Here is a 19,356-nt window from a genome sequence, read left to right as displayed (position 1 = left end):
CACTTCAAATAGGGAATAGGGGAGTGTCTATGGATGTTATCTATATGGACTTCCAGAAGGCATTCAATAAGGTTCCGCACAAGAGATTAATGGAATAAATAAAAGTCCACGGAAATGGAGGAAGCCTTGTGACACGGGTCAGTAATTCATTAGAAATTAGGAGACAGAGAAGGGATAATGGTAATGTACTCTGCTTGGTAGGATGTGATAAGTAGTGTCCCCCGGGGATCTGTACTGCGGCCTCAGTTTTCCACTATATATATTAATGACAGATGATGGAACAGAACATTGCATATCCAAATTTGCAGATGATACTAAGGAGGCACAGTAAGTTGTGTAGATGGGAACAGGAAGTTACAAAGAGATGGACAGACTAAGTGAATGTGCAAAACCATGGCGGATGGAGCAATGTGGGAAGTGGGAAGTATGAGGTCATTCACTTTGGAGCCGAGAAAGAAAATCGTAATATTTTCTAAACGGTGAGAAACTAGGAGCAAAGCGATTTGGGTGTCCAAATACATCACTAAAAGCTAGAGCATAGATACAAAAAGAAATCATAGAATCATAGGCTACAGCATGGAAGAAGGCCATTCAGCCCATCGAGTTCATGCCAGCTCTATGCAAGAGCAATCCAGCTAGTCCCACATCCCAGCCCTGTTCCCGTAGCCCTGCAAATTTTTTCCTTTCAAGTCCTTATCCAGTTCCCTTTTGAAGGCCATGATTGAATCTGCCTCCACTACCCCCTCGGGCAGTGCATTCCAGATCATAACCACTCGCTGTGTAAAAACATTTTTGCCAATCACCTTAAATTGATGTGCTCTGGTTCTTGACCCTTCCGCCAATAGAAACAGTTTCTCTCTATCTACTCTATCTAGACCTTTCATGATTTTAAATATCTGTATCAAATCTCCTCGCAACCTTCTCTGTTCCAAAGAGAACAATTCCAGCTTCTCCAGTCTATCCACATAACTGAAGTCCCTCATCCCTGGAATCATTCCAGTAAATCTTTTCTGCACCCTCTCTAAGGCCTTCACATCTTTCCTAAAGTGCGGTGCCAGGAACTGGACGCAATACTCCAGTTGTGGTTGAACCAGTGTTTTATAAAGGTTCATCATGACATCCTTGCTTTTGTACTCTATGCTTCTATTTATGAGGCACAGGGTCCCATATGCTTTCTTAACTGCTTTCTCAACCTGCCCTGGCCCCTTCAACGATTTGTATACATATACCCACAGATCCCTCTGTTCCTGTACCCTTTTTAGAATTGTGCCCTCTAGTTTATATTGCCTCTCCTCGTTCTTCCTACCGAAATGTATCACTTCGCGTTTTTGTGCGTTAAATTTCATCTGCCACGTGTCCACCCATGCCACCAGCCTGTCTATGTCCTCTTGAAGTCTATGCTATCCTCCACACTGTTCACTACACTTCCAAGTTTTGTGTCATCTGCAAATTTGGAAATTGTGCCCTGTACACCCAAGTCCAAGTCATTAATATATATCAAGAAAAGCAGTGGTCCTAGTACTGACCCCTGGGAAACACCACTGTACACCTCCCTCCAGTCCAAAAAACAACCGTTCACCACTACTCTCTGTTTCCTGTTACTTAGTCAATTCTATATCCATGCTGCATTTCCCCCTTTATTCCATGGGCTTCAATCTTGATGACAAACCTATTATGTGGCACTTTATCAAATGCTTTTGAAAGTCCATATACACCACATCAACTGCATTGCCCTCATCTACCCTCTTTGTTACCTCATCAAAAAACTCTATCAAGTTAGTTAAACATGATTTGCCTTTAACAAATCCGTGCTGGCTTTCCCTAATCAATCCACACTTGTCCATGTGACTGCTAATTCTGTCCCAGATTATCTTTTCTAAAAGCTTCCCCACCACTGAGGTTAAACTGACTGGCCTGTAGTTGCTGGGTTTATCCTTACACCCTTTTTTGAACAAGGGTGTAACATTTTCAATTCTCCAGTCCTCTGGCACCACCCCCGTATCTAAAGATGATTGGAAGATTATGGCCAGTACCTCCGCAATTTCCACCCTTACTTCCCTCAGCAACCTAGGATGCATCCCATCCAGACCGGGTGACTTATCTACTTTAAGTACAGCCAGCCTTAATTAAGGCTAATGGAATGTTGGCCTTTATCTCAAAGGGGTTGAAATACAAAAGTGAGGAAGTGATGCTTCAGTTGTACAGAGCCTTGGTCAGACCCCATCTGAAGTATTGTGTGTATTTTAGGGCACTGAATCTCAGTAAAGGTATATTGACCTTGGAGAATGTATAGTGCAGATTTACTAGAATGATACTCAGAGTTAAAATCATTAAATTATGAGGACAGGTCGCATAAATTTGGCTTGTTTGTGTTCCCTTGAGTTTAGAAGGTCTTCAAAATGAGAAAGGGATTCAATAGGGTAAATACATAGAAACTATTTTCTCTGGTGAGGGAATCCAGAACAAGAGGACATAATAAATTTAGAGCTAGGCCATTTAGGAGTGAAATCAGGAAGCATTTCTTCACACAAAGGGAAGTGGAAATCACAAAGACATACCCTCCCCCCCCCCCCCCCCCCACAAAAGGCTGTGGATGCTGGGGGTCAATTGAAATTTTCAAGACTGAGATTGATAGATTTTTGTTGGTTAAGGGTATCAGGGGATATGGCGCTAAGGAGAATAAATGGATTTGCGATGCAGTTCAGCCATGGTCTAATTGAATGATGGATCCAGCTCGAGGGGCAGAATGACGTCCTCCTGTTCCTATGTAGTCTCCCGGCTGCTGCCGGGAACTCCTTTACCTATCAATCAGGGAGAGGGAACATAGCACAAATGATACTGGTGAAGTGACCATGGTGAGATACCAGTTAGGATATGACATTCACTAACAGCAAACTCAGCAGGGAGCCAGTGGTTCTCCAAATGTGATTGGGCCCGGGTGGCTACATGTGTGGAGTGGGTGGGAAGAGAACAGCAGAGTGGGGGGAGGCCATCACAGCACCTGGTGTGAGTTGTGTTCTTCTGGAGCCCCCACACAGTACAGTGATTCTCCTTCGATCCAGTTGCTTGCTTATTTTTCTGTTCTAGCAGACTGCTTTTGCTTTACTTAGCCATGTCTCAGCCTTATTTATTACTGACAAATAAAACAAATAACTTCAGGAGTAAGAGAACTGTGTGTTCCAATCAATATAGGGAGATATTGGGACCTGGCGAGACTCCGTACATCACCAACTACTCACTGCTTCTGCCTTCCTTCCTCAGACTGATGCAGATCCAGAAGTTTGTAAGAGGATGACGAAAAAGAATCGCTTTGAACCAATTCTTTCACTTATTGCTTACTATCAGATGGTAAGAATGCTGAATCCTGGATGTTGGAATGTGGAGAATGTGCATGGTGTGTCATAGGGGGATGTCTTTTGCACTTTCCAATATTTTTTGGATTTACTTCGTAAATCATTTTTCTAATTTCTCTCTTTCCCCTCTTTTAAGTCTACTCAAAGCTTGACCAAGAGTAAATGCAGATGGTGCCCTGCCCTGCCTTTGCCAGTGTTGGTGGTGAGAAAGTTCCTGATAGTGCCTGATGTCTTACCTGACAGCGCAACAGGGATTGGGAATTTACTGTGTGGGGAACCGTGGGCACAGAGCCCTCGTCTCTCCTGTGTTTTAACATTGAAATTTTAGCACATTAGGAGGTCATTCAGCCCTCCTTCCTTGCGTTAAATTTACACAGTCCCATTTCCCCGCTTTCTCCCCTCGCTGACCCCGTTTCCCCGCTTTCTCCCCTCGCTGACCCCGTTTCCCCGCTTTCTCCCCTCGCTGACCCCGTTTCCCCGCTTTCTCCCCTCGCTGACCCCGTTTCCCCGCTTCCTCCCACACCTTCTAATGTTCTTCCTGCAGAAATTACTCAGTACCTTTTTAAATGCTTTCATCGATTTAGCATCGATCACCATTTGTGGCAAAGCACTCCACGTTTCCAGGATGTAGCGTGAAAGTTTATTCTCCCTCTTTCTGTATCTGGTGCTTATCTTGAGATTTGTGTCTTCAATTTATGTACAGATGGAAATAATTTGTGTTAACCTTTTATTATTTTGTCCGTCTCTATCAAATCCTCTATCAGACTTTATTCGGCTGTAGCTACTCTTGCCTTTCATCTTAACTGAGGGCCTGCTTATAGTGGGATGGCCAAAGCTGCACACGGTATTATAGATGTGGCCTAACCATCGTTTTCAGTAATCATCACCTCTTTGCTTCCATATTCAATTCCTCTTTGTCAACCCCAAAATCTCATTTGCCTTCTTAGTCCTAATCATTTATTTGATGTGCGTGTGGCGTGCGGGAGATTGAGAGAGTAAAGAGATGGGAGAGTAGAGGGGCGATGAACCTTGATACTCAACAACTGTCCTGGTTTGAACAACCCTCTTCTGCCACTATGCAATTAGTCAGACACTGGCACCATTTTGGTTTAGGTGTGTAAGAACAATGTGGGCCAATAAACCTTGTAGGAAATGTTGATCAAAGGAATCCTTACCCCTTCACCTTAACTCCTCTTCGAAGAACCATAAGAAAATTCACCTTCCCCTGTCAACGGAAGTACTTGATACCTAAATTTGACTCGCCTGAACTGTCTTACTTGAGCTGGTCTGGATTATGTTCATGCTCAGCCTACCAATCCCCTGTAGTGAATGAGTTAACCTCTTGCCAAAGTCAGCAAAAAAGAAGTCAGACCATGAAATCATGAACTTAACCTTTTCTTTCTTAACACACTTAGGATGATCATGTTAAATGGTAAGAGTATGCAAGATACTGAGGTTGATACTATTAACTGATAGAGTTAACATCTAAAGTTACAAAAGCAGATCCATTGTAAGTCAGCTTTAGCTGGGCTCTATTTATTGTAGATTGATATTATGCTCGGTGACCAAATTAGCATAAAGACAGCAAGGTTAGTTAACACCCTTGAATGATGAGTTTTTTGGATATATTTAGAGCTTAGTTCTTTCAGTTTATTTCTGGTAATTTCCGCAGCTTTCACAGAAGTTTGAGGAGCTTATTCGAACTTGTCCTTCTGACTTGGTGCAGTAGAGTTGGTTGCCTCACCTCACTCGGGAATGCCTAGACTGGGTTGCCTCACCTCACTCGGGAATGCCTAGACTGGGTTGGCTCACCTCACTCGGGAATGCCGAGACTGGTTGCCTGACCTCGCTCTGGAATGCCTAGACTGGGTTGGCTCACCTCGCTCTGGAATGCCTAGACTGGTTGGCTTGATCAATCTCACTCTGGTGTTGTAGTCTTCTTTCTCCTCCTGGTGTCCGTTGTCTCTTGGTAGCCCTTATCTTTATCAAGAACTTAACTCTTATATAAACACAATACTGGCTGAAGGAGTTCTGAAGCTTCTCTGAATTCATGTAATATCTCTCTCTGACATCCTTTTTGACATTTTTTCCTCCTTCTACTTGACTTCTACTCATTTCCAACTGTGCTGTCTCTAATTGTTCTTATCATTTTGTCCTTGGCGTCAAAACACCATATTTTATGCCTCTGATTCATAAAGTAAATTCCTTTCAACTCAATGCAACCAATCTCTATGGCCCACCTATTTTCAAATATCCTCACTAGCCAATCAGAGTGACATATTTTCTGGTAGAGGTTCCCTCATACAGTGACAGATATCTCAGACAGGCCTGTCAAGTGCTTATAAACAACGACTGCCAAGTGCTCGGGCCAGGAATAAGATTAATCCATTAGTTGCAAGTTTGCTTAATTTATCGTCCACAAATACCTATAGTAAATCGACCCAGGTAAGGGCAGTCTTCAGGGCCATCTATGAGATTCATAGAATCATAGAATCATAGAATCATAGAAGTTACAACATGGAAACAGGCCCTTCGGCCCAACATGTCCATGTCGCCCAGTTTATACCACTAAGCTAGTCCCAATTGCCTGCACTTGGCCCATATCCCTCGATACCCATCTTCCCCATGTAACTGTCCAAATGCTTTTTAAAAGACAAAATTGTACCCGCCTCTACTACTGCCTCTGGCAGCTCGTTCCAGACACTCACCATCCTTTGAGTGAAAAAATTGCCCCTCTGGATCCTTTTGTATCTCTCCCCTCTCACCTTAAATCTGTGCCCCCTCGTTATAGACTCCCCTACCTTTGGGAAAAGATTTTGACTATCGACCTTATCTATGCCCCTCATTATTTTATAGACTACTATAAGATCACCCCTTAACCTCCTACTCTCCAGGGAATAAAGTCCCAGTCTGTCTAACCTCTCCCTGTAAGTCAAACCATCAAGTCCCGGTAGCATCCTAGTAAATCTTTTCTGCACTCTTTCTAGTTTAATAATATCCTTTCTATAATAGGGTGACCAGAACTGTACACAGTACTCCAAGTGTGGCCTCACCAATGCCCTGTACAACTTCAACAAGACATCCCAACTCCTGCATTCAATGTTCTGACCAATGAAACCAAGCATGCTGAATGCCTTCTTCACCACCCTATCCACCTGTGACTCCACTTTCAAGGAGCTATGAATCTGTACTCCTAGATCTCTTTGTTCTATAACTCTCCCCAACGCCCTACCATTAACGGAGTAGGTCCTGGCCCGATTCGATCTACCAAAATGCATCACCTCACATTTATCTAAATTAAACTCCATCTGCCATTCATCGGCCCACTGGCCCAATTTATCAAGATCCCGTTGCAATCCTAGATAACCTTCTTCACTGTCCACAATGCCACCAATCTTGGTGTCATCTGCAAACTTACTAACCATGCCTCCTAAATTCTCATCCAAATCATTAATATAAATAACAAATAACAGCGGACCCAGCACCGATCCCTGAGGCACACCGCTGGACACAGGCATCCAGTTTGAAAAACAACCCTCGACAACCACCCTCTGTCTTCTGTCGTCAAGCCAATTTTGTATCCAATTGGCTACCTCACCTTGGATCCCATGAGATTTAACCTTATGTAACAACCTACCATGCGGTACCTTGTCAAAGGCTTTGCTGAAGTCCATGTAGACCACGTCTACTGCACAGCCCTCATCTATCTTCTTGGTTACCCCTTCAAAAAACTCAATCAAATTCGTGAGACATGATTTTCCTCTCACAAAACCATGCTGACTGTTCCTAATTAGTCCCTGCCTCTCCAAATGCCTGTAGATCCTGTCCCTCAGAATACCCTCGAACAACTTACCCACTACAGATGTCAGGCTCACTGGTCTGTAGTTCCCAGGCTTTTCCCTGCCGCCCTTCTTAAACAAAGGCACAACATTTGCTACCCTCCAATCTTCAGGCACCTCACCTGTAGCGGTGGATGATTCAAATATCTCTGCTAGGGGACCCGCAATTTCCTCCCTAACCTCCCATAACGTCCTGGGATACATTTCATCAGGTCCCGGAGATTTATCTACCTTGATGCGCGTTAAGACTTCCAGCACCTCCCTCTCTGTAATATGTACACTCCTCAAGACATCACTATTTATTTCCCCAAGTTCCCTAACATCCATGCCTTTCTCAACCGTAAATACCGATGTGAAATATTCATTCAGGATCTCACCCATCTCTTGTGGTTCCGCACATAGATGACCTTGTTGATCCTTAAGAGGCCCTACTCTCTCCCTAGTTACCCTTTTGCCCTTTATGTATTTGTAGAAGCTCTTTGTATTCACCTTTGCCTGATCTGCCAAAGCAATCTCATATCCCCTTTTTGCCCTCCTGATTTCTCTCTTAACTCTCCTCCGGCAATCTCTATACTCTTCAAGGGATCCACTTGATCCCAGCTGCCTATGCATGTCATATGCCTCCTTCTTCTTTTTGACTAGTGCCTCAATCTCCCGAGTCATCCAAGGTTCCCTACTTCTACCAGCCTTGCCCTTCACTTTATAAGGAATGTGCTTACCCTGAACCCTGGTTAACACACTTTTGAAAGCCTCCCACTTACCAGACGTCCCTTTGCTTGCCAACAGACTCTCCCAATCAACTTCTGAAAGTTCCTGTCTAATACCATCAAAATTGGCCTTTCCCCAATTTAGAATTTTAACTTTTGGGCCAGACCTATCCTTCTCCATAGCTATCTTAAAACTAATGGAATTATGATCACTGGTCCCAAAGTGATCCCTCACTAACACTTCTGTCACCTGCCCTTCCTTATTTCCCAAGAGGAGGTCAAGTTTTGCCCCCTCTCTAGTCGGGCCATCCACATACTGAATGAGAAATTCCTCCTGAATACACTCAACAAATTTCTCTCCATCCAAGCTCCTAATGCTATGGCTGTCCCAGTCAATGTTGGGAAAGTTAAAGTCCCCTACTATTACCACCCTATTTTTCTTGCAGCTGTCTGTAATCTCCTTACATATTTCCTTTCATGTTGTTTTGGCCAATGAGGGGTACAGGGGAAGGTAAAGGTTGACCACTCTTGTGATCATCAGAATGTAATTCTTCATTCCCCCTGATGTTTTTGGTTCTGGTCCCCAGTTAGAACCAGATACTGTCTGAGAGGAATGATTTGGTTCTCTAAGTGTTGTCTTATATCCATTATTCTTAGCATTAATCCTTTCTGTTTTCCCAGATTTCAGCAGGATTGCTTAAAACGCCACTTCAATGACACCTCTGGTCATTTTAGGGTATTTTGCCTACAGATGTACAATATCCCTTTTTAACAACTTCCGCCTTTCCCAGAACTTGCCCCAGAAATCTGAAGCTATAGTTTAGCATCATTTCTTAAGCCACACGTTGATGCCTCCAGCCCTCCTTTTAAATAGCTCAGTGTGTGGCACGGGAGGCCCGAACATAAGTCCCGTTACCTCTGGAGGATCTATCCTTGGCCCCCTCCTATCTCTCATCTACATGCTGCCTCTCAGCGACATCTTCCGAAAACACAATGTCAGGTTTCGCAAGCACGCTGACGACACCAAACTCTACCTCACCACCGCCTCCCTTAACCCCTCCACTGTCTCTGATTTGTCACACTGCTTGTCCAACATCCAGTATTGGATGAGTAAAAATGTCCTCAAATTAAATATTGGGAACATAAGAAATAGGAGCAGGCGTAGGCCGTATGGCCCCTCAAGTCTGCTCCACCATTCAATAAGATTATGGCTAAACATCGACCTCAACTCCACTTTCCCACCCAACCCCCATATCCCTTGATTCCTCTAGAGTCCAAAAATCTATCGATCTCAGCCTTGAATATACTCAGTGACTGAGCATCCACAGCCCTCTGGGATAGAGAATTCCAAAGATTCACAACTCTGAGTGAAGAAATTCCTCCTCATCTCAGTCTTAAATGTCCGACCCCTTATCCTGAGACTATGACCCCTAGTTCTAGACTCTCCAGCCAGGGGAAACAACCTCTCAGCATCTACCCTGTCAAGCCCTCTCAGAATCTTATATGTTTCAATGAGATCACCTCTCATTCTTCTAAACTCTAGAGAATATAGGCCCATTTTACTCAATCTCTCCTCGTAGAACAAACCTCTCATCCCAGGAATCAATCTAGTGAATCTTCATTGCACCCTCTCTAAGGCAAGTATATCCTCCCTTAGATAAGGAGACCAAAACTGTACACAGTACTCCAGGTGTAGTCTCACCAAAGTCCTGTACAATTGCAGCAAGACTTCCTTACTTTTGTACTCCAAGCCCCTTGCAATAAAGGCTAACATGCCATTTGCCTTCCTAATTGCTTGCCGTACCTGCATGCTAATTTTTTGGGTTTCTTGTACAAGGACACCCAAATCCCTCTGAACACCAACATTTAATAGTTTCACATCATTTAAAAAAGATTGTTTTTCTATTCTTCCTACCAAAGTGAATAATCTCACATTTTCCTACATTACACTCCATCTGCCACCTTCTTGTCCGTTCACATAATCTGTCTATATCCCTTTGAAGACACTTTGCATCCTTCTCATAGCTTACTTTCCCACCTAGCTTTGCATCATCAGCAAACTTGAATACATTACACTCGGTCCCTTCATCTAAGTCATTAATATAGATTGTAAATAGCTGAGATTCAAGCACTGATCCCTGCGGCTCCCCACTAGTTACAGCCTGCCAACCTGAGAATTACCCGTTTATCCCTACTCTCTTTGCCCGTTAACCAATCCTCTATCCACGTTAATATATTACCCCCAACCCCATGAGCCTTAATCTTGCGTAACAATCCATTGTCTTCGGTCCCCGCCACAAACTCCGTTGCGTGACCACCGACTCCATCCTCCCTGGCCACTAGCTGAGCCTGAACCAGACCATTTGCAACCTTGCCGTTCTGTTTGACCCTGAGATGAACTTCCGATCACATGCCCTCTCCATCACCAAGACAGCCTACTTCCACCTCTGTAACATCGCCCATCTCCGCCCCTTCCTCAGCTCATCTCCGCCCCTGCCTCAGCTCATCTGCTGCTGAAACCCTCATCCACGCCTTTGTTTACCTCTAGACTTGACGATTCCAATGCTTTCCTGGCCAGCATCCCATCTTCCACCCTCCATAAACTTGAGCTCATCCAAAACTCTGCTGCCCTTATCCTAACCCACACCTAGTCCCATTCTCCCATCCCTGTGCTCGCTGACCTATATTGGCTCCCGGTCCGGGAACGCCTCAATTTCAAAATTCTCATCCTTGTTTTCAAATCCGTCCATGGCGTCGCCCCTTCCTACCTCTGTAACCTCCTCCAGCCTTACAACCCTCCGAGATCTCTGCGCTCCTCCAATTCTGGCCTCTTGCACATCCCCTTCGCTCAACCATTGGCGGCTGTGCCTTCAGCTGCCTAGGCCCTAAGTTCTGGAATTCCCTCCCTAAACCTCTCCATCTCTCCACCTCGCCTCATAGAAGTTTACAACATGGAAACAGGCCCTTCGGCCCAACATGTCCATGTCGCCCAGTTTATACCACTAAGCTAGTCCCAATTGCCTGCACTTGGCCCATATCCCTCTATACCCATCTTACCCATGTAACTGTCCAAATGCTTTTTAAAAGACAAAATTGTACCCGCCTCCACTACTGCCTCTGGCAGCTCGTTCCAGACACTCACCACCCTTTGAGTGAAAAAATTGCCCCTCTGGACCCTTTTGTATCTCTCCCCTCTCACCTTAAATCTATGCCCCCTCGTTATAGACTCCCCTACCTTTGGGAAAAGATTTTGACTATCGACCTTATCTATGCCCCTCATTATTTTATAGACTTCTATAAGATCACCCCTAAACCTCCTACTCTCCAGGGAAAAAAGTCTCAGTCTATCCAACCTCTCCCTATAAGTCAAACCATCAAGTCCCGGTAGCATCCGAGTAAATCTTTTCTGCACTCTTTCTAGTTTAATAATATCCTTTCTATAATAGGGTGACCAGAACTGTACACAGTATTCCAAGTGTGGCCTTACTAATGTCTTGTACAACTTCAACAAGACATCCCAACTCCTGTATTCAATGTTCTGACCAATGAAACCAAGCATGCCGAATGCCGCCTTCACCACCCTATCCACCTGTGACTCCACTTTCAAGGAGCTATGAACCTGTACTCCTAGATCTCTTTGTTCTATAACTCTCCCCAACGCCCTACCATTAACGGAGTAGGTCCTGGCCCGATTCGATCTACCAAAATGCATCACCTCACATTTATCTAAATTAAACTCCATCTGCCATTCATCGGCCCACTGGCCCAATTTATCAAGATCCCGTTGCAATCCTAGATAACCTTCTTTACTGTCCACAATGCCACCAATCTTGGTGTCATCTGCAAACTTACTAACCATGCCTCCTAAATTCTCATCCAAATCATTGATATAAATAACAAATAACAGCAGACCCAGCACCAATCGCTGAGGCACACCGCTGGTCACAGGCCTCCAGTCTGAAAAACAACCCTCCACAACCACCCTCTGTCTTCTGTCGTCAATCCAATTTTGTATCCAATTGGCTACCTCACCTTGGATCCCGTGAGATTTAACCTTACGTAACAACCTACCATGCGGTATCTTGTCAAAGGCTTTGCTAAAGTCCATGTAGACCACGTCTACTGCACAGCCCTCATCTATCTTCTTGGTTACCCCTTCAAAAAAACTCAATCAAATTCGTGAGACATGATTTTCCACTCACAAAACCATGCTGACTGTTCCTAATCAGTCCCTGCCTTTCCAAATGCCTGCATATCCTGTCTCTCAGAATACCCTCTAACAACTTACCCACTACAGATGTCAGGCTCACCGGTCTGTAGTTCCCATGCTTTTCCCTGCCTCCCTTCTTAAACAAAGGCACAACATTTGCTACCCTCCAATCTTCAGGCACCTCACCTGTAGCTGTCGATGATTCAAACATCTCTGCTAGGGGACCCGCAATTTCCTCCCTGACCTCCCATAACGTCTCCTTTAAGACGCTCCTTAAAACCTACCTCTTTGACCAAGCTTTTGGTCACCTGTCCTAATATCTCCTTATATGGCTCGGGGTCAAATTTTGTTTGATGATCACTTCTGCGAAGCACCTTGGGACGTTTTACTACATTAAAGGCTGTGTATAAACGTAAGTTCTTGTCCCTGGGTAAAAGGGCGGTGTGACCGGGAGGACTGTGGAGTCCGGGGAAGCACTCCTACTCCTGGCCCCACAGGAACATTTCTTTTCATTTAAATCTTAAGCTACAGCAATCGCTCAAGAATCCTGCCCAACTCCTGCTCCGCTCAATCGAAACCAATTGCTGCAAAGGGGGCCGAGGTGTTCATGCCCTCATTAACATCATAAGGGGCCTAAAGCCTGTTTTAGGCAGCTGCCCGGGACTCCTGCAAAGCTCTCTTTACCAATATGGTGGCATCCTTAACGCAGGCGCAGATCGGGCCATGCAACTCGAAATTGTTCTTTTTGCCCCTATTTGCTGCCCAGAAAATGAGTGCAACCAGAACCAATTTTCTACCCTTTTGTGTCTTCTGACCTGAATAGTTTTGTGTTGCTTATAATTGTGGATAGCGTCACTTCTTAAAATGTGCTGGATTTATAAGAAGTTGCTCAAATATGTTATCAAATTTAATGTAGTCAATTATTCTGAATTTATATTTAGTAAGTGATAATGAGAAAAAAAATCCATCAGTATTATTTCCCGAAGCATGTACTCTGAGAATTTCAAAAGAGATGATTGTAAAATCAGGACTTGAGCACTAGCTGAAGCTCTGGGCGACACTGTGGGGCTGGGGAAAGGTATTAATACCGCACACAGATGACCAGTGCTAGTGTGCTGTGTGCATTGTGATTTAACATTTGTCTCATTCTGTCCCAGGAACACCGGGTCACGTTGCGCCTGTTCTTACTGAAGTGCTTTGGAGCCATGTGTAACCTGGATGCAGCCATCATTTCCACACTGGCAAACTCTGTACTGCCAATGGAACTGGCTCGAGACATGCAAACCGATACCAAAGGTAGGCAAGTGTGCCAGAAAATCAACGGACTTGTGACTAAAAAGAACTAGTATCATAGCAGGTACAGCACAGGAGGAGGCCATTCGGCCAATCATGCCTGTGCTGGCTCTTTGAAAGAGCCAGCCCCAAATCCCCTGCTCTTTCGCATAGCCCTGTAAATTTTTCCCCTTCAGCTATTCATCCAATTCCCTTTTGAAAGTTACTATTGAATCTGCTTCCGCCACCCTTTCAGGCAGTGCATCACTGAGTGTTTGAAGTGATAATTTGGAGGAGTTGGGGTGGATGGTGACTGCTCTTATGATGCAGTAATTGAGTTGATATAACGAGGCATTAAAATATGTAACATTGTGATTCTTAGACCTCCCTCCTTACAGCACACAACTATACTAAACAGCAACTGTTTCAATTTGTAAAACATACACAAATCCATCCAAAACCATCTGTTATTGGATGTCAAACTCTCAGACTGAAAGATCCCCAAAAGTTCTCTCAGCCCCTCAGCTTCCACCAGGACTGCCTCATGTGATGGCCCAGTTTGGCATCAGTTGGTTTAGTGTCGAAGGGGCATTGTCATATTTGGAGAGCCAACTTAGTGACAACCAGCATTGAGATGGGTACCTGTGGGAATGCCAGTGCTACTTACCATGGTAGACTGAGACTTCACTGTACAGTCTGTGCTTATTTATGTAATGACAACAAGAAAAAGTCATCAGGTCCATACATGTCACCTCCATGTACCAACCCCGCCTTTATCTTCAATACCTGAATCCAATCTCCTCCAAGTCTTCATCTCTCCAGTGAGCACGAGCTCGACATCGCGTCTATCTTTATAGTTCAGTGCTCTCTGACCAGGTACAGTCCTTGTTGCTCCTCTCTGCATCTTTTCAAGCGTTGCAGTGTGCTTCTCAGGTGGGAGGACCAAAACTAGACACAGTACTCCAAATGTGGTTTTACCAAAGTCTTGTTATTAGAGTGGGGTTGATATGTCTTGAATAGTCTGGGCAACACATCGCAGTGCCTTGTTTCCCTGTCTGCAGACTCCTCACACTGCTTTGAAACTTGGACGGAGTGGTCAATGATGACTCCCAAGTCTTTCTCCCTTTCCTACTTTACTTTTACCTGACACCCACTTGTGTTGTATTCTATATCCTTATAATGTGCATCTACATGTATAACTTCACACTGGTCAATATCTAGGACACACTTCCCCAATCTAGTAGCAATCTATTACTCTCTCCTAATATGCTTTTCATAGGGCCAGACGTACCTTTGCTCTTTTCCTCTATTCTTGTTGATCCCAAGTCCTCAAGAGTTGAACAGAAAGGTGGAGGTGGTATTGTAACCTTGTGGCAGCCCTGGGACTAGTGATTCTCAATGCACTGGAGTGAAGCAGTTTCTCTCCAATCTCACTTCTTCCCACAGGGTCCTCCTGCCTCAGATGTTGGGCTAGTTCTTCCACCCACACTCAGAGTACTTCCATTTATAGCCTGACTCTGCAATAGCAAAGATCTCTAAACCTGGAGCTCCTCCTGTCAGTAGTGGAGATCCTCAAGACCTCCAGAAAATAGTAGGAAAGCTCAGATCATTGAGTGAAGGAAGTTTGTGTTTGGTGCCGTACATATTTTGAACTATTATCCTGCACTATTTCTTACATTCTGGAATATCTTCAACACTACAAGGTCTGACTCAGCAGCCCATTCATTTAGAATTCACTTTTCTCCCGCAGTTCAGTTTAGTGAAGCTCATTTTATTGTCCCTTATTTTACTCTTTTTATAAGGAAAGCAGGAACAATAGCACCTATTGTCCTCAGGACATCCCAAAGCGCATCGCAACCGATGAATTATTGTTGTAGTGCAGTCACTGCTGTTATGTAGGAAACGCAGCAGCTAATTTGTGCACAGCAAGGTCCCACAAACAACAAATGAATGAACGACCAATTAATCTGTTTTTGGTGACGTTGGGTTGGACAATTGGGAGACCTCATTGCTCTTCGAATAGAACATTGGTGCTATTTATGTCCACCTGAACAGTGAGACGCGACCTCAATCTAATCACTAATGCAGCACTCCTTCAGTACTGCACTGAGTGTTGATGCACCTAGATTGATGAGAGCAGCCTTATTTAATTTGGCACAGTAACTGAGATGCTGTTCTTCCCTCTCTCTGGTTCCAGTCTATGTTGTTTCTCAGTTTCGTGTGCTGAAGGCACAAGTCATTCCCTCCTTCGACCCTTCCTCACCCATCAGCTGGTGAGTGCATTTCCGAAATGTGGTTGCTGATAAATCCGTATCCATTTCTGTGGATTGTATTAACGTTTCTGCAGACTCACTATTTCTGCTTTATAAATACCTTCCGCCAAGACTGGTTGGGGATTTCCACAGACACACCTCATAGAATGCACTTCCTCTAAGTTGGGAGATTTCCTACAACAGCATAACACAGACGATTGTGTATATTATAAATAGATGGGTAAGGCACTGTGTACATAATAGATACAGGACTTGGAAATATATCGCCGTTCCTTCATTGTCGCTGGGTCAAAATCCTGGAACTCCCTTCCTAACAGCACTGTGGGAGAACCGTCACCACACGGACTGCAGCGGTTCAAGAAGGCGGCTCACCACCACCTTCTCAAGGGCAATTAGGGATGGGCAATAAATGCTGGCCCCGCCAGCGACGCCCACATCCCGTGAACGAATAAAAAAAAGGAATAAAGCCCCTGCGTACGTCATACGCACAGGGATAAAGCCCCTGCGTACGTCTTACGCACGGGGATAAAGCCCCGCGTACGTCATACGCACGGGGATAAAGCCCCGCGTACGTCATACGCACAGGGATAAAGCACCGTGTACATTATACATGGATAAAGCACTGCATGTACACAATGCATATGTAGGGGAGATGCTACGAATGTGTTAATAGTTACACGGAGTGAGTTTGGAAGTATGGATTAGTTAAATAGGCTGACGAGGTCCCCACTTTTAATGACCCCAGCCCGTGCTGGAGCTGTAGGGTTGAGTGAAGCAGTAAGGATCAGTGTAAACCCCCTGAGGGCTGGTTGGCTGAGTTGGGTCACTCATGGTTTGGAGCTCTTACAGATTTGGAATCTGATGCTGCCGAGTGTAATAATTGAATTTGTCCAGAACTGGCTGCAGTATTACATTGTCTTTTGTTCTCCCTCAGAACACCAGAAGCTGTGTTACTCTGCACTACTGCTCACCATGGTGTTTTCCATGGGGGAACCATTGCCCTATCATCATTACGGTATGTATAAACCTTCAGAACGTACCAGCACTGTAGTGTACTGACTGATCGGACTCAGACGTGTAATTGTTTTAAAAATGATTTTATTAATTTTTGTCACACTGCTCACTGTAACCAGCTTCCTCCTCAATATTATCAACCAATAAAGGTGTTTCCCTATAGGATGAAGGAAGTGAAACTGTGCAGGTCGCTCAGAACCACGTTGTAATAAACGTTACCTGTACTGTCAGCTGCTTCTGCTCAGTTTTGGGCTGTATTTTTCCCTTCCCCACTCTTCAGGGGCACTGCCTGTTCCCTGCGTTACCGTTTCACAGGTGCCAAGCAGCTGTGGCACTTTGTGCAGGTGGCCAGCCCAGATGATACGTATCGGCAGCTGTTTCAACCAATGGGGCAGCATAGCTCATCTAACTCCCACACTGTCCACTGCAGCAGTGGATAGCTGAGAGCAGCAGTTACCTGGCTGATTTGTTTTCTTCTTGCCTAGCCAGGGTCTCTGTGGCCAGCCTTAACGTCCCTATCACCATCCTTGTTGAGATCAGCTCACTTAGCAGACTCCATATCGAATGTGGTGCTTTCTCAGATTAGCTGCACACTGCTGTGACCAGCTGGGTCCCTCTGCACCTCTGAAACGCGTGTACATATTCTTTCAATGGTGTCCTGATCAAAGGTAACCAGTGCTCCAGCCGATTTTCACCCGGTGCATCCTGAGCCCTTGTAGACTTAAGTGTTCTGGATTAATGTACCAGCATTCTGTTAGCTGTTTAAACGTTCGCCTGCATCGTCTGGACGGTCAAATGCTGCACTGCAAGTTTATTTTCTGTCCTTTCTAATCATTTAATTGTGTGTGCCGATTATTTTACGACTATTAGGGTATTCATTAATGCTCACTGCCACCTTTTCGAGGGCAACTAGGGATGGGAAACAAATGCCAGCCTTATCAGTGACGCCCACATCCCGAGAAAAATAAACATTCCTGTATGGAGTGTTGCCTGGGGAATATTGAAGCCTCGGCTAAAGTTCCAGCTCCAGTAGGGCAGGAACGTAAGAACAGAATTAGGCCATTTAGCCCCTCGAGCCTTATCCGTCATTCAACGAGATCATGACCTAATTCCATATACCCGCCTTAGCCCCATATCCCTTAATACCTTTGGTTAACAAAAATCCATCAATCTCAGATTTAAAATTAACAACTGAATTAGCATCAATTGCCGTTTGCAGAAGAGAGTTCCAAACTTCTACCACCCTTTGTGTGTAGAAGTGTTTCCTAACTTCACTCCTGAAAGTCCTGGCTCTAATTTTTAGGCTATGTCCCCTAGTCCTAGACCCAACCAGCGGAAATAGTTTCTCTCTATCTACCCTATCAGTTCCCCTTAATATCTTGAAAATTCCGATGGTTCTGGGGAATGAGGTGGGTTAAGTGGAGCAAGTATCAGTTGGGGAACATTTAAGGAACAGTGATCAAGGTTTAGAATAGCTATGGAAAAGAACAAGGAGCAATCTAGAGTAAAAATACTTAATTGGAGGAGGGCCAATTTCAGTGGGATGAGAACCGATCTGGCCCAGGTAAATTGGAATCAAAGATTGTTAGGCAAAACTAATTGAACAGTGGGCGGCCTTTAAAGTGGCGATGGTTCGGGTACAGTCTAGGTACAAAGCCAGAGCTCTCTGGATGACAAAAGAGATAGAGAGTAAGATGAAATGGAAAAAAGGGGCTTATGGCAAATGTCAGATTGATAATACAAGTGAGAACCAGGCTGAATATAGAAAGTTCAGAGAAGAAGTGAAAAAGGAAATAAGAGAGGCACAGAGAGAGTCTGAGAATAGACTGGCGGCCAACATAAAACCGATTCCAAAAGTCTCGTATAGGCATATAAATAGTAAACGGGTAGTAAGAGGAGGGGTGGGGCCGATTAGGGACCATAAAGGAGATCTACTCATGGAGGCAGAGGGCATGGCTGAGATACTAAATGAGTACTTTGCATCGTCTTTACCAAGGAAGAAGATGCTGCCAAAGTCACAGTAAAAGAGGAGGTCGTTGAGATACTGGATGGGGTGAAAATTGATAGAGTTACGAGAAAGGCTAGCTGTACTTAAAGTAGATAAGTCACCCGGTCCGGATGGGATTCATCCTAGGTTGCTGAGGGAAGTAAGGGTGGAAATTGCGGAGGTACTGGCCATAACCTTCCAATCATCCTTAGATGCGGGGTGGTGCCAGAGGACCGGAGAATTGCAAATATTACACCCTTGTTCAAAAAAGGGTGTAAGGATAAACCCAGCAACTACAGGCCAGTCATCTTAACCTCAGTAGTTGGGAAGCTTTTATAAACAATAATCCAGGACAGAATTAACAGTCACTTGGACGAGTGTGGATTGATAAATAAGGAAAGCCAGTATGGATTTGTTAAAGGTAAATCGTGTTTAACTAACGTGATAAGAGTTTTTTGAGGAGGTAACAGAGAGGGTTGATGAGGGCAATGCAGTTGATGTTGTGTATCTGGACTTTCAAAAGGCGTTTGATAAAGTGCCACATAATAGGCTTGTCAGCAAAATTGAAGCCCATGGAATAAAAGGGGCAGTGGCAGCATGGATACAGAATTGGCTAAGTGACAGGAAACAGAGAGTAGTGGTGAACAGTTGTTTTTCGGACTGGAGGGAGGTGTACAGTGGTGTTCCCCAGGGGTCGGTGC

At 44.6% G+C, this 19,356-nt stretch overlaps 1 protein-coding gene across 1 annotated transcript in view; it reads left to right on the top strand.

Annotated features, from left to right (window-relative positions):
* LOC137334329 (NCK-interacting protein with SH3 domain-like) overlaps nt 1-19,356 on the top strand; it is a 222,808-nt gene that overhangs the window by 155,197 nt on the left and 48,255 nt on the right. Inside the window, exons 7-9 of the mRNA XM_067999025.1 lie at nt 3,262-3,348; nt 13,267-13,405; nt 16,589-16,669. Of these exons, the coding sequence (XP_067855126.1) occupies nt 3,262-3,348; nt 13,267-13,405; nt 16,589-16,669 (307 nt within the window). The remainder of the gene's footprint in view (nt 1-3,261; nt 3,349-13,266; nt 13,406-16,588; nt 16,670-19,356) is intronic.

This window comes from Heptranchias perlo, chromosome 17, assembly GCF_035084215.1.
Source record: "Heptranchias perlo isolate sHepPer1 chromosome 17, sHepPer1.hap1, whole genome shotgun sequence".
Lineage (NCBI taxonomy): Eukaryota > Metazoa > Chordata > Chondrichthyes > Hexanchiformes > Hexanchidae > Heptranchias > Heptranchias perlo.
This window is presented reverse-complemented; position numbering and strand designations above follow the sequence as displayed.